The 15,246-nt window shown below is 39.2% G+C and overlaps 1 protein-coding gene across 5 annotated transcripts in view; it reads right to left on the reverse strand.

Moving 5' to 3' along the window:
* Positions 1-4,828: 4,828 nt before the first annotated feature.
* Positions 4,829-15,246, reverse strand: part of LOC126470093 (transcription initiation factor TFIID subunit 3) — a 337,538-nt gene continuing 327,120 nt past the window's right edge. For 2 of the 5 annotated variants that reach the window (XM_050097644.1, XM_050097643.1), the window contains one exon: positions 4,831-5,313. In XM_050097644.1, the coding sequence (XP_049953601.1) occupies positions 5,308-5,313 (6 nt within the window). In that variant the 3' untranslated portion in view covers positions 4,831-5,307. Of the gene's footprint in view, positions 5,314-8,222; positions 9,817-15,246 lie in introns of those variants that run through there. The other 3 variants (XM_050097646.1, XM_050097640.1, XM_050097642.1) reach the window with 3 other exon arrangements.

Here is a 15,246-nt window from a genome sequence, read left to right on the forward strand (position 1 = left end):
CATGTAAATAGCTTCTTTCAATTCTGTTCATACTAGAAATGGATGAGTTTGGGAGGATACTCCAGAATGGCACCCTATTTTTAAAATAATTAATGCAGTTCATACTCCACCAAAATTATAGAAGGAAGATTAAAGTTTCACATTCCATCCATGACTAGCCAATCAGAAGCAGAGCACAGACTTGGACTGGACAGGAACGAGGAAGTAAGTTTAGCATAATCTTTTCTAAGAAATCACCTCAACACTCATCTTAACCTACATACAAAATCCATGGGAAACCTAAAACTGTAGGCTTGAACAGGGGTTTGAACCATGATCATCTTGAATGCTGGTCCATTGCCTTGACACCTGTGCCACTTTGCTTCAGTCATACATACTTCACCAAGAGCAAATGAATTTCACCCCACTTTGCAAGTTTACATAGTGATACAGGTAAATGACAGTACTAAGAAAATGTTCTTTTTTTTATATCACAGAACAGTCAGAGATGGGAAGGAAAGAAGTAAAGGACGTTGACACCCAAGAAATGGATCACATTGTCACATTGGTCAAGTGTGGGGAAAGAAATTACTTTGAGTGATCTATGGGATCTGCAGAAATGCTACATCTTGATGTCCAGTTGAAGACTAGAGCTGCTCTTCTTTTAAAATATACGTGAACTGTCACAAGAACCTCACTTAGTATCAGTGATGAAGCAGTAAACATGGATGAATACAGATGCTGGGAATGAGGAAGAAACTGAGCATATTTAAGAAAACTGTAGCAAACTTAAATCAGAATAGATCAGTTGTTTCACGCTGCATGGAAGAACAATCAAACACACAAAAAAGTCAAAATCCTGACTGAAACGATTATGATATGGCAGAAAAATTGTGTAATCTTCACAGCAGTATGCCAGCAAAAATAAACATGTATTCTTTTTGTCCAATAATTTGTTCACCGCCCTTTTATTTTAAGCTGTTATGGTGATATAAACACATTTATTCTCTCTCTCTCTCTCTCTCTCTCTCTCTCTCTATCTCTCTCTCTCTCTCTCTCTCTCACACACACACACACACACACACACACACACACACACACACACACCACACAAGTCACCACATGAAAGTAATAAACAATAAAGAAGAATAAAGAAGAGAGACCTGGAGCTTCAACAGTGACTAAAATTCACAACCAATTGCAGACAGCTCACATAAAATTTAAAACAGTAAAAACAGACACAATTACATCAGCTAGCTAATATTTATTCATATATGGGTAGTTTGCCTTGTGCTGAAATGCTCAAACTTTTCTTTAAAAACAAATTAATATTGATATTGCACATCAATCCACAATGGCCTTTGTGACTGTTTTCCTCCCAATATAATATCTTATTCAAGAATAATATGACATTTACATTTGATATACCTTAAGACTACAATATAATTAAACCATAAAACAGAATGACAAAACAAGGAAGGAAGTAAGATGTGACTGCTGCTGCTGTTATTGTTTTTTGTTAAATCTGATTACTAGCTGTATTTAAGAACATAATTTCAAGAGATTTCTGAATATTTTTTAAGTTCGACACATGAACCTGAGAGGTACAATGAGAAAAAAGTATCTCACAAATATTGTTGCAAGTAATGAAGGCAGATAAAAGAGAAAGAGGGAGGTCATATTTGTATGTGCAAATACTTACTGATGTTAAGAACTCTACTGTAATTAACTTAGGTAATTCCACAGGTTAAAAGCCTACTGGTAACACAAATGTACATGATACACTAGTGCAGACACCCTCCATTATTGTTTCTCTATTAAATATATTGTCGTAAGAGAAACTAAAAACTCTGAGTTTTTTATAGCTAGACTTACCACAATAAGTATCAGTACAACACACGCTGCAGATTAAACTGTAGGCTGGGCAAGTCAAGTCGCAGGTTAGAGGATAAAAAAGAAAAACAGAAGTATGCTCAGTAAAGCACTGGTGTTCAGATCAACTTTTGAATCTATGACCTCTAACTTTTGCTTCATGTTGGTTCAGGGCATATTTCTATGCAAAGTTGCAATATAGAGTAGTAGCATCAAAGTATTTGTGAGTAGCTCAGTAAAAGATATTTCATTCAGTTTTCACTGACCACGATCTTCTTAAAGGAGACATACTGGCAATTGTCTGAAGTGATTTAAGAAAGCCTTGGAGAATGTAAATCAGGATGACAATACAGATATTCAAATCACATTCATCACAAATACAGGTTCTGTGCTTAAACCAGTAATACCTGGTAACTGGACATATGAATATACAACTCTAACACATGGTAATTATGCACTGCAGAGCAGCATGTAGTACCAACAGCACAGCACAGTAGCTCTGTTACTTGTTACAGGCAAGAAGCTTGCCACTAACTACTATGACTACAACTTGCATTCCATCGCTAACAGTTTCTATCCAATGAGTATTTGACTACTGAAGCTCAAGTTTAAAGTAAAAGGCAACTATGTAAATGGTCAGCATATTGCTGTACTTGTCACTGGGAAAACTTGCTGCCTCATTCCACATCACGGCAAGGAACCGCAGTTATCATTCTTGGGACACACAAAAGGCTAACTAGATGTTACAAGTTGCACTGGACAGGTAATCATTTTGGGCAATTCTTTTCAACTTGCTAACTGTGTTGGTTATGAAAACACTTAACAGCTGATTATATATTAAAGGCTGCGACTGTGAAAACAGTGGCCTTGTTTATAAATAACTTTCCTGCTACCAGTCACGATTTTCTTTTGTTCATATTTTACACAACGCATTTTGGGAAATGATTCTCATTTTCAAATGTATTTTCTTTTTGCACTATTCCATTATGTAACAAATGAATAGTAGAAAGAGAAAATGCTCTTGAAAATGGGAGTCATTTCCTGAAACGTGTTATGTAAAATATGAGTAAAGGAAAATCATGACTGGTAGCGGAAAGTTATTTATAAACAAAGACATAGCTGAAATTGTGACACAATCCCAATGGTCACTTGGTAACAGCACATGCCCAGAGAGCCGAAGTCACCTTTAATATTTTCTTCAAATGGGTATTGGTGTGTGACTAATCAATGTGGAGGAGTAAATTAGTGTTTAACGTCTCATCAACAATTAGGTCATTAGAGACGGAGAACAAGCTCTTTTCTCCAGAGTTAGCAACAAGACAGTTCTATATTACATGTAAAAAATTTTAAGTTTGATATTTTTGTTTAAAGTTACACATGTAACTAAATATTATAATTTTATGCAGCAATGTAGGCTGTCCTTGAGAGTTTCTGCTTTTGTCAGTCTATTACTCCTTCTGTGTTACTGTAAAACCTTACCATTCCCAGTGTACTTGATGTTAAGACTATTTTTGTAAGCACCACTTGATCATTAACCAACATGATATTACTTGAAAATACGTAGGGGAAGATGAGAAAGAAGAATGGCGGGAATCTGACATAACTGGTGTATACAGATAAGAGGGCACCCAGAAGACAATATAAAATGCTACTTCACTTTCCCCAAAGAACATGGCAGTCTAAGAAAAAATAACCTTTACTGCCATATCATGATATGACAGATCAGTCAATTACTCAATTACTTAAATATTTTCTAAATTCAACATTTATCAGTCAGCATCTTGCTTCCTTCACAAGTATCACCAAGAGCAGTCAAGAAAAATAGTAAATCTTTAAAAATTATATTTATAGCTAGACACAAATATAGTATGAATGCAGTTGATCACAGTAATAGCCTCATTACCTTAAGTTATCATTAATATTGTTCATACAAAGATCAATACTTTCATACAGAATATGTCAGGTTTGGGGTGCAAGTGATTAATATTTACAGTGTACCTACAATGTATCCTGCATGAACAGGATTTAAGTTAAAACACACACACACACACACACACACACACACACACACACACACACACACACAAATCATTTGATTTGCACTATAAAAATGACACTATGACTGGGTTAAGTATAAAATCTAATTGCCATTTCAAACACACAATGCATTCTAAACAATTAGCTCCTTGATTATTTTACACAAGGAGTAATCAAAATAACACATTTTGTTTGTTTTGCATTCTGACGTAACAAATTAGATGCAAATACATTAATTTACAAACCTTTCATTATTATGACACTCATAATTACAGTTACATGTACATGATGATCACCATTCTACTCATGAAAAACATGAAGTAGTTCAGTAAAACTAGATGCAAATACATTAATTTACAAACCTTTCATCATAATGAACCTTATAATTATAGTTACATGTACATGATATTCACCATTCTACTCACGAAAAACATGAAGTAGTTCATTAATTCACATACTTTCATAAGGGCAAAAAACACACAGTTTTCTCTAATGGAAAGATTAAAAATTATCTTGTCTTGAGGTTACCAGTAACTTTAAGGAATACTGACACTGAAACAATTTTCTAAGGAACAGCAAAGTATCTTCATATTTCTTACGCTAGCTTGGCATAGAAAAGAGTCACCTTTCACTTCACTCAGGCAATCTCCTAGACACATGAAACACTTACAATACCAGGTTAATTTAACAACAAGAGTCACATACAGTTTTGTTCCTGCTTTTCTCTGGTTCACGTGTCCCATTTTAATTACTTTCATAGTACCAACATGTTAAAGAAACAGTTCAACACACAGATTACAACACACTTTTAATAATAATATGATGCTAATCATTATTTCTTTACACAATGTTGAGACATGCACTGAGAGAGCAGGATTTGAATGCATGAACAATGAATTGGAAACGAAAAATAACAATGTTTGCATGCTTGTAATACTCTGTGCAACATCTTTAAGGGAAACTATTATTCAGTTTAAAGAAGTATCATTTTTACCAGCTTATGAGATCCAGTTCATCAACAATATTTGTAATGACATTTGTATCAAATGTACAGAACAAGCACTAACTGATCATCACTATTATTTCTGGTCCATGTATCATAAATAGATTTTTTCACTGAATGCTTAATGGATATTTGGTTACCCATGATGACTCTGACATACACCCAAATAGGTTTGTTAGAAATCACAAATGCAACTTTCTGCAACACTAATGTTTAGAAAAATGTCTACATCAGTATCTCAGATAGATAGGGAGAGGTACAGGGAATGGGAATGGGAATGGGAATGGAAATGGGAGAGGGAGAGGAGGGAAGGAGAGAGGAGAATTTTCAGATTCTGAGCTTTGTGTTCACTTGCTAGTTCTAAATCATCTTCACCAGCTGAGCAATCTTTTCTGATCCATAAACAGTCTGAAACTTCACATCTGCAAAGAATACAGAGAAGGTCCTTAGACTGCAAAACCACAAACTGATTCAATCACAAGACAATATACAGCATTATAATAGGAGAATAAATTAACAAGAAAAGCATTTCATTGGCCATAGGATAGTTAAGTGCCTATATTTACGCAAAGTGCACTGTTCTAAATATTCTAATTTTATCACACAAATACAAGGACTTGTGTGTGAGAATACTGTACTGGAACAACATGAAACTGAATAGAGATATTGATTTACCACAAATTGGTAGAACCACAGTTACTACTCAGGACACTATGAATTTTGCATTACAGATTAACGAAAAGTGTGTAATAGTTCTGTTTCATGCCATTGATGGATTAACAGTTGATCCTTTTTTTCTTCAAATAGTGAAATAGGATGAAGTAATAAATAAGGTCCTGAAACCACATGAGAACATATGCTTGACTTGCAACACAATGTTTTGTTGTTGCAAATGGGAAAATACTATTATAGTAACAGTGTCAAAACAGGCAGTGGCAATGAGAATGTATTGTACACACATCTTTCTTTATTACATCACAATAGCATTCCAAGAGCATAAAGGCCTGTAGAATCATGCAGTATATCATAGTTGTCTACAAATCATCTGCATCTCGCAAAAAGTAATATGAATTCATCACACAGTATAAACTATCTACTGACTAAAATTGCATACATTTTTGTATCCGCAGTACCCGAGTCTACCCTTTTCTTTCACACACGTTCTGATAACTGTCAACAAACATCAAAAGTAATCAGTAGATTTTTCAATACTCTCAAAGCACCCTTATTTCTACATTCTGTGACCTGTTGTTCCATTTTAATGTTTTCACATGTAATTCCTGTTACATTAAACATTTTAATAAATTTGGAGAGTCACTGAATATTGCAGTTGCCTGCAAATACTTGGGCAGCCAAAAAATGTTCTTCTACTACTAAGAGATGGAAATTAATTTTTTAACTGCATCTTAGAAACAATTGGGGGAACCATCCAAGGTAGATCCTGAGGTCAAATCCAGATTTTAACCAATAGCTATATGGTAGCGAACTTGATAGATCGCTTTATAGGGAAGATATATAGGTACCCAGCTTATCTATCCATAATAAAGACAGTGTGGTGTGTCTCCTACCCTTTGGAATAAATGTATACATTTCACACAAAGGCAGACCGATTATTTAATACTGAGATGATGTCTCTGATGGTGTTTGATCAGCATGTGAACTGGTTATACTGATTTCAGACTTTGAAATTTAGAAACTCTGCAGAGGTTTCGCACTGCCCGCATGTCTCATGTCTGGCCATCAGACCCGGAAAGGTTACAGTACTATTGGAAGCATACACAAGAGGCCCTACTGCCACATATGAGTTTCTGGGACGTTGGTATTTCAAACTGGATAGAGGAATGTTGAGTGTGGTGTGCTGAGGAAACTCTGGGAATAGCTTCATGCCACCTCTGCAACTTCACCTCGCTACACGAAGTTTGTCTTGACAGACAATAACAAGGGCCTTCAAAATCCAATTGCTTCTACTACTTTTAATTAAAGGCTATAAATTGCAGGACTTTAGGAATCAAAGATTGTTTAATTTAGTTGAAAGGGGATTTAAATAACATCACATGGCACAGAGTCACATTTTCAGTATTTTACTTTTGTATGTATGTGTTCCTGGGAGCACAGTACACATTTACGCCATGATAATACTGGGGAAAAGAGTGTCATATGTGTTCTGAAGGAAGTTAATATTGTGGTTAGCATTCTCTATCTTTGGAAAGTATACAACAGCAACAGTATATGCTTACCAGGACAAAATTGTAAAGAAGGTGTATATTTCAAGACGTTATTACAAGAGGCAGTGACTGTTTATGGAATCACAAAGTGATATTGTATACCAAAGATGACATACTATTTTCATCTCAAGGGACAGAGAGAACTGAAAAGTAAGACTTTGAAGCACTCCACAGCACTGGAACTAGACGTGGAAAAAGAAATGGTTGAAAAGTTTAAGACAGGAGAAAGTGATTATGCTGCCTAAGCAGAAATGAGGTGTGGCCACTGGTGCAGCACTATGCTGTTAAAAATTGAATTAAAACTGCCCTGAGAATAGTATTCCTGGAGTATTCTGTTATTAAATTTTTAGAAAAGAAACTGCCACTGAAAATATCTCAAAGTATTGAACATATTTGAAAGAAGATATTCATTATTAGGGACTAGTTCATCATGTCAAATAAACTGTGTAAGTGCGAGTACGACTGAAAATCTGAGGGTTCCACACAAACTTAAATTATGTACAAACAGATAAAACTAGCTATTATAACCCCCTTGAAGACAAAGATGAATGGTTCACCATACTCAAGAACAAAAAGTGCTTCCAACAGGTGGAACACTTAAGTCCTGGCAGCTTGTAATGATGCTACTGGAAAGGCTTTAACAATAACTATATGTAAAGAGATATTTTTTTTTTTTGGTGGGTAGCATCAGAAAATGGTAAGCTTGCCTGCATGAAATCCGATTCATTTTTACATTATTTTCAGAAAACCCAAGATGAAAGGCTAGTATTACTTGTTTATGATGGCCATCAGACTCATACCGTATTTACGTGAATCTAATACGCCATAAAATGTAATGGCACACACCAATTTTAAAAATTAAATTAATAACAAAAAAAGAAATTTTGGCACATCACTGGCAGGGTATTTTTGTATTGTTGAAATTTATTTTACAATGCTAACTTTATTTCAAACAGCAGTGAATGTATACATGAACTATAAAAAACAACAATAACTTATTTTTAGGATACTCATTACAGTAACAAGTGACATTTTCATTATTAAAAAAGAACACTACCTTGATTACCTACATGACGTACAAAGGAACATAATATAAATTACATGTGTTATTCATCATTATTCACTAATGTCATTATTACTGCAATCCTCGGAAGAGTCTACATCAGAAATAGATTCAATTCCTCCTACCCTGCCATCCTCAGTGTCATTCCGGAGCACATAATCTTCACTGCCATCAAGAGTATTTGAAATATACCATTTCTTGAATGATTTTATTTTACAATCATTGGTGCTTCGATGCATTTCCAGGCAGCCAAAACCCAGTGCACAATAATGTGGGGTGTAGCACATTTCATTTTTCCTGTCGGAGTCAGATCACGATTTGTTTTGCAAAACAATTTTTTATACTGTTCCTGAATGTAACCTTGGAAAGGTTTATTTATACTAACGTCCAGGGGTTATAACACAGAAGTCATTCTCCAGGAATAATAAAAATATCATTGGGAAGGCTGTGGATCTTCTTCTTTATGTCGTCTGTGAGATAACCACGAAATGAATCACAACAAACCATTGATGGCTGCTTGGAAAGCCCACCAGGACGGAGTTACAACACGTTTCGGAGCTAGTCAAGCATCAATGTCTCAATCATCCATCCCTTCTCTTGATTCCGATAACGACACAATCAGGGAATAGCTTTTCAATTTTTTGGAGACTTGGGGCTTGTTTTTCGCTTGAAGATTAAAAAAGGGAGAAGTTTGTTCCCATGTGCTGTGATTGCCAGCATTACTGTTACATGCTGTTTTTTGCACCCAGATGTTTTGACGGTAACTTCTTTTGTACCCTTCTCACCAATCGTCTAATTACATGGCATATCAAACCAAACTGGAGTCTCATCAGCGTTGCCTATGTAACCCATCGAAAAATTCTTCTCTTACTGAAGTGAGATAACATATCACTGAAATTCTTGAAGTTTCTTCTCAAAATACTGTGGAGGTTTTTGGAATATTGTTGTATGGCGTTGCAGAGATGGCCTGCTCATGATTAACCCATCTCCGGCTAGCCTTAAACTCTTGCTTCAGTATATTAAGAGCTGCAGCCACCTCTTTTCCTTTTTTTATTATGGTGTCACTGGTTACAGGCTGCCCATTCTTCATCTTTTCTCGGACGAATTCCAAAACATTTACTTCAATATCAGGATGTCTTTCCTTGTGAGGTCCAGTGAATTTCTTTCTAGTAGCGATGATGATGATGATGATGATGATGATGATGTCCCATACTCCGAAGAGTGTAGGGGACGATGCTGGAGACCCGCATCGCTGTACTAGGCAAGGTCCTAGCAGAGGTGGTTTGCCATTGCCTTCTTCCAACCGTAATGGGGATGAATGATGATGATGAAGACGACACAACAACAGCCAGTCATCTCGAGGAAGGCAAAATCCCTGATCCCGCCGGGAATTGAGCCAGAGACCCCGTGCGTGGGAAGTGAGAACGCTACCGCAAGACCACGAGCTGCGGACTTAGTAGCGGTAGTTGCAAATAATCCCAATTTCTGTTTTTTCCATAAGCAAACATTATTCTCATCTACACTGAACTCTCTTCCTGCCCTTCTGTTGCCATATTTTTCCGCATAAAGAATTACTTCATGCTTGAAAGCAGCTTCATACAATATTCTTCTCCGCTTGCCTTCCACTTCGTGACTACCTAATGCAAACACAAAGCGAAGTACTGTAGAAGGCCAACAATAATGAAACGAGATTGAGAAGTACAACAATGCATTGTAATGTAAGGAACAGTACCTACAGAGAGAGAGAGAGAGAGAGAGAGAGAGAGAGAGAGAGAGAGAGAGAGAGAGGGGGGGGGGGGGGGACAACTCGTTCTATTTGAACTGATGACTAAACAAAATTTCCTCTTGTGGCAGTAATGGATTTTGTTTTTGTTCCGAAGCTTGCGAACAGAATTCAGAACTGGAAATATATACCAGCTCTTTTAACTCGATAACCTGTTGTCCGATTTACATCTTCCTTTCTTTAATGCACAGATACCTACCTGTATTTTCTTGCTATAGTTTAATAAATGTTTTGCTACTTCAGATCACACAGGGTAAGAAATACTGGCTAACAATTAAAGTTTGTACTCAAATCTAATGCGCCATCGAATCTTATGCCAGCCCCAATTTTGAGTACTTCATATGGTAAAAAAAAAAAAGTGCACACTAGATTCGTGTAAATACGGTATTGAGCCCAGGGTAGCTGGCACAGCCATACAAGAAAATATAACCATAATTAAAATACTAGCCATCTCTCCAAATCTTACGACTTAGCTGTCTTCCAGTATTTGAAAATTAAGTGGAACAATAAACTAGTCTAGAGGGAGCATTGTCACTGGCTTGAAAATTCCAGAGATATTCTCTATTCTTTGTGGAGCAACCTAGCTTCATATTCAGCCAAAACTAAATAATAATGTGTGGTTTCAAAAACGTGCGAATGTATTTTTTAATAACACTTTTTTCCAGAGAAAAATTTGACACTGTTGCTATAGAACAATTTGAAGCACCGTTTGAGATAGCCTACACCACAAACAAATATCTAGAAGCTGTTGTGTAAAATATTGAGGTGCACTGCTAAGCACAAGGTCACAACATTGCTTCTTCACGTGACATGTCACACTCATCACAATGTTTTTTACAACACTGTGAACAAAAACCACAAAAAAACTGAATAATGAACAAACAAGCAGGCAACATAATGTCACAGTTCACAATATGTTAATACATTCCTGCAATGTCATTTTCATGCTACCCAGAAAAGTTTCCAACATCACTTCAATTCCATTTTACTCAGACAATTTCACTCTACACAAGCAGCCACAGTGTTCCTTCAGCAGCCACAGTGTCCCTTCAAGCAAGCTATGTGTGGCCACTGCCATAAAATTGGCCATACGGCTCAAGTTTGCCCACTCTAAATACACCAAGAAGCAGTTGTGCCATGGCATAAACAAAGTCGGTAGGCATGTTTCTACATATGAAAGATGATGTCTATTCAAATTTTGTGCCAGTAGCATATGAGTGGCACTATTAGAGAGATGACCATCATGTTCAATGTATGTCTCTGGTGCATGAGCAGCAGTTGGCACCACAGTGACACAAAGAACTGTCACAAATTGGTTACCTAAAGGATAACTTCGAGCCAGACACGGTGTACTGTGCATTCCACTAACCCCAAACCACAGCCATTTGCAGCTTCAGTGGTGTCAAGCAAGTGCTCATTGGAGGCCAGGGTGGAGGTCTGCTGTGTTCTCTGATGAAAGATGAATCTGCTTCAGTACCAGTGATGATTGTATGTTGGTAAGAAGGAAACCAGTTAAAGTCCTACAATCAACCAGTCTACGTGCTAGACATACTTGAACTACACCTAGAGTTATGGTCTGGAGTGCAATTTTGTACGGCAGAAGGAGCACTGTCGTGATTATCCCATACACCCTGACTGCAAAACTTTACGTCACTCTTGTGATCCGATCTGTTGTGCTGCAATTCATAAAGAGCATTCCAGGGGGTGTTTTGCAACATGATAATGCCCAGCCACATACTGCTGTTGTAATCCAAATAGAACTCCACCTCACAGACAGACATCCAGCACCTGTATAACACAATGCATGCACGTCTGGACTGACCAGAAGGTTTTCAAAAGGCGAGTGTTTACTACCCCTTGGGAAGAAACTACTGTAACTGTCAGCTGTGCCTACTTTCTGCTCTGAAGGCTGATTGACCAAAATGTGTGCATGTGGAAAGAATGTCATGGAGCTCTGAAGAGCTGGAAAAATTTAGGAGTTGGTCAGTGGCCCTGGTAGTGTGCAGGAGGCGGGTTTCAGCCCTCTGGAGTAGAGGTGCTGTGGAGTCATATTTAGGAAGTTTGTAGTCAGGAATCAAACAGGTTGTTCTCCACGAGTGGGAAGTTCATAAGTGTTCGGAAGTGCACTCCCTTTCACATGCATGGGAAATGTCCTAGTCTATACCCGTTTTCAAGGTGGGCATCGATATCTAGCATGGCAACATGGACTCCTTAGGAAGAGGCCACCTAACAGAGTGTGGAGCAACTAGCCAGCTGGATATGTTGTGTAATGAATGACGTGGACTTGCAGTTTTGTTTCAATGGGCATTTGAACTGTGGAGTTCTTGTGTATGTCTTTCCACTCTTCAACTTGAAACTGTGATGCAGCAGAGATTGATTGCAGTTTTCCTTGTCCAACCCAGTGGTCAGATTTGGGAGTCTTCTGAAAGTAGATAGATGGTTACAAGACACTGAGTTGTGGTAGAGAAGAAGTGACTGTTTTAACCTTGTCTTGCAGGTTAAAGTGAGGCTGGTGACACTTCTTTAACTGAATGGTACATGTGCAGCTTGGCCTAGAAATTATCCTGGTCCATTCACCATTTCAGAGGGATGCTATGGAGCACTTGATTTGTCTCACGTACTACATGGTGCCAAGAGTCCGTGGACTCTGGCTGCTGCCGCGAGGGGATTTCAACAGGCGGTGCAGAAGCTCAGTGACAGCAGATGAGGAAAAACACGACAGTAGATGAGGAAAACGTTCCAGCATGTGGATTCAGTCTCCAGTCAATATTTCTGTGGATCCCAGATACTGTGCAAACTGTTTCTGGCTCTGAACGTTTTACAGCATGAAATCAGATTTCAGTTAAATATGGCAGCTACAGAAGACCTAAACAATGAACACAGATACTACTAGTAGGGAACACCATCAATGTACAGGGCGATTATAATGTACGGGGTGATTATAATTAAAGTTAAACTTTCAAAATGCTGTAAAAATAACCACTGGTCAGAATGATGTCAAATTGCAATGGAATATTATTGGAGTAAGGGGAAAATGTATAGCAGAATAAAAAAAATAGTGTGAAAATTGATCAATAGATGGTGCTGTATGTGTCAGAATACATAAATGGAAACACGTTTCATGTGCACAACCTATTGAAGTTGGTATAAACTTGCCAGGTACATGGCTTTCCTCCTTTCTTTTGCGTCTGCGACATTCACCACGACTGTCTCAATGCAGTATCGTGCTCTGCTTGTAAAGCTGTATTACAAGAATAATGACTGTGCACACTCACTCTACAGAAGTTCTGGGCACTGAAGTGTTTGATACAAGGCATTGGTCCGATGACTGCCGTGGGTCTGGAGAAAACGATTTGGAAATTCGATAAGATGGGTTCTTTTAGTGTGCAACCTGGTGTAGAGGGAGGAAACTAATTGATTCAATGTCAGTGGAAGCAGTGGCCACAGCAATGCAGGAGGAGATGAGAGGTGGTGTGCAAACTTGTATTGCACGGAGAACTGCCCGAACATTGGACATACCAGTGAGCAAGGTGTGTAAAATCCTATGAAACATCCTTCTTTGCTATCCATTCAAAATTATCCATGTGCACCAACCAGTTGCTTCCTGTTAACCTGCCAGCAAGAGAGACCTTTGCTTTAGAGTTTCTTGCTCACATGGAAGTGGACAATGATTGGCCATGGAAGATTTTGTGGACAGACGAAGCCCACTTCCATCTGACAGGATATGTCAGTACACAGACTTGTTAAATATGGGCAACAGAAAATCCACACGCAAATCAACTAGTAACACTTCATCCTGAAAAGATCACTGTGTGATGTGGTTTTATGGTATCATTTATCATAGTGCCATATTTTTTCTAGGAGACAGGTGCTTACGGTCCTGTTACCTGTACCGTCACTGGTAAGTGCTATGAGTGTGTCTTGCGCAACTACGTAATTCCAGCTCTCCAACAGCGTGGATGCGATCATTTTTATGCAAGATGGCGTACCTCCGCACACTGCAAATCCAGTTAAGCAGCTATTGAAGCGCCACTTCGGAAATGCTAGAATTATCAGCTGCCATTTCCCTACAGGCTGGTCGTCCCGATCACCTAATCTTAATCCGTGTAATTTCTGGTTGTGTTCAGTGTTCCAATTGCAAACGTAGCTGCACCGACGGCACGCACTGTGCAACACATTTTGAATGTGACCCCAGAAACACTTCCATCAGTTGTGGTACAGGCTGTATCTCGATTTGAACTTGTTGCAGAAAACCGTGGACAGCATATTGAACATTTCTTGCGGCAGTTACATGGAAATTAATAATCTGATTTGATTTTGACTAGGGTTCTTTATGCGGCTTTTGGTGTCAGGACAATTAACAACTGATGTGACTGATGCTTTCTACACTCCTGGAAATGGAAAAAAGAACACATTGACACCGGTGTGTCAGACCCACCATACTTGCTCCGGACACTGCGAGAGGGCTGTACAAGCAATGTTCACACGCACGGCACAGCGGACACACCAGGAACCGCGGTGTTGGCCGTCGAATGGCGCTAGCTGCGCAGCATTTGTGCACTGCCACCGTCAGTGTCAGCCAGTTTGCCGTGGCATACGGAGCTCCATCGCAGTCTTTAACACTGGTAGCATGCCGCGACAGCGTGGACGTGAACCGTATGTGCAGTTGAAAGACTTTGAGCGAGGGCATATAGTGGGCATGCGGGAGGCCGGGTGGACGTACCGCCGAATTGCTCAACACGTGGGGCGTGAGGTCTCCACAGTACATCGATGTTGTCGCCAGTGGTCGGCGGAAGGTGCACGTGCCCGTCGACCTGGGACCGGACCGCAGTGACGCACGGATGCACGCCAAGACCGTAGGATCCTTTGCAGTGCCGTAGGGGACCGCACCGCCACTTCCCAGCAAATTAGGGACACTGTTGCTCCTGGGGGTATCGGCGAGGACCATTCGCAACCATCTCCATGAAGCTGGGCTACGGTCCCGCACACTGTTAGGCCGTCTTCCGCTCACGCCCCAACATCGTGCAGCCCGCCTCCAGTGGTGTCGCGACAGGCGTGAATGGAGGGACGAATGGAGACGTGTCATCTTCAGCGATGAGAGTCGCTTCTGCCTTGGTGCCAATGATGGTCGTATGCGTGTTTGGCGCCGTGCAGGTGAGCGCCACAATCAGGACTGCATACGACCGAGACACACAGGGCCAACACCCGGCATCATGGTGTGGGGAGCGATCTCCTACACTGGCCGTACACCACTGGTGATCATCGAGGGGACACTGAATAGTGC

This window comes from Schistocerca serialis, chromosome 3, assembly GCF_023864345.2.
Source record: "Schistocerca serialis cubense isolate TAMUIC-IGC-003099 chromosome 3, iqSchSeri2.2, whole genome shotgun sequence".
Lineage (NCBI taxonomy): Eukaryota > Metazoa > Arthropoda > Insecta > Orthoptera > Acrididae > Schistocerca > Schistocerca serialis.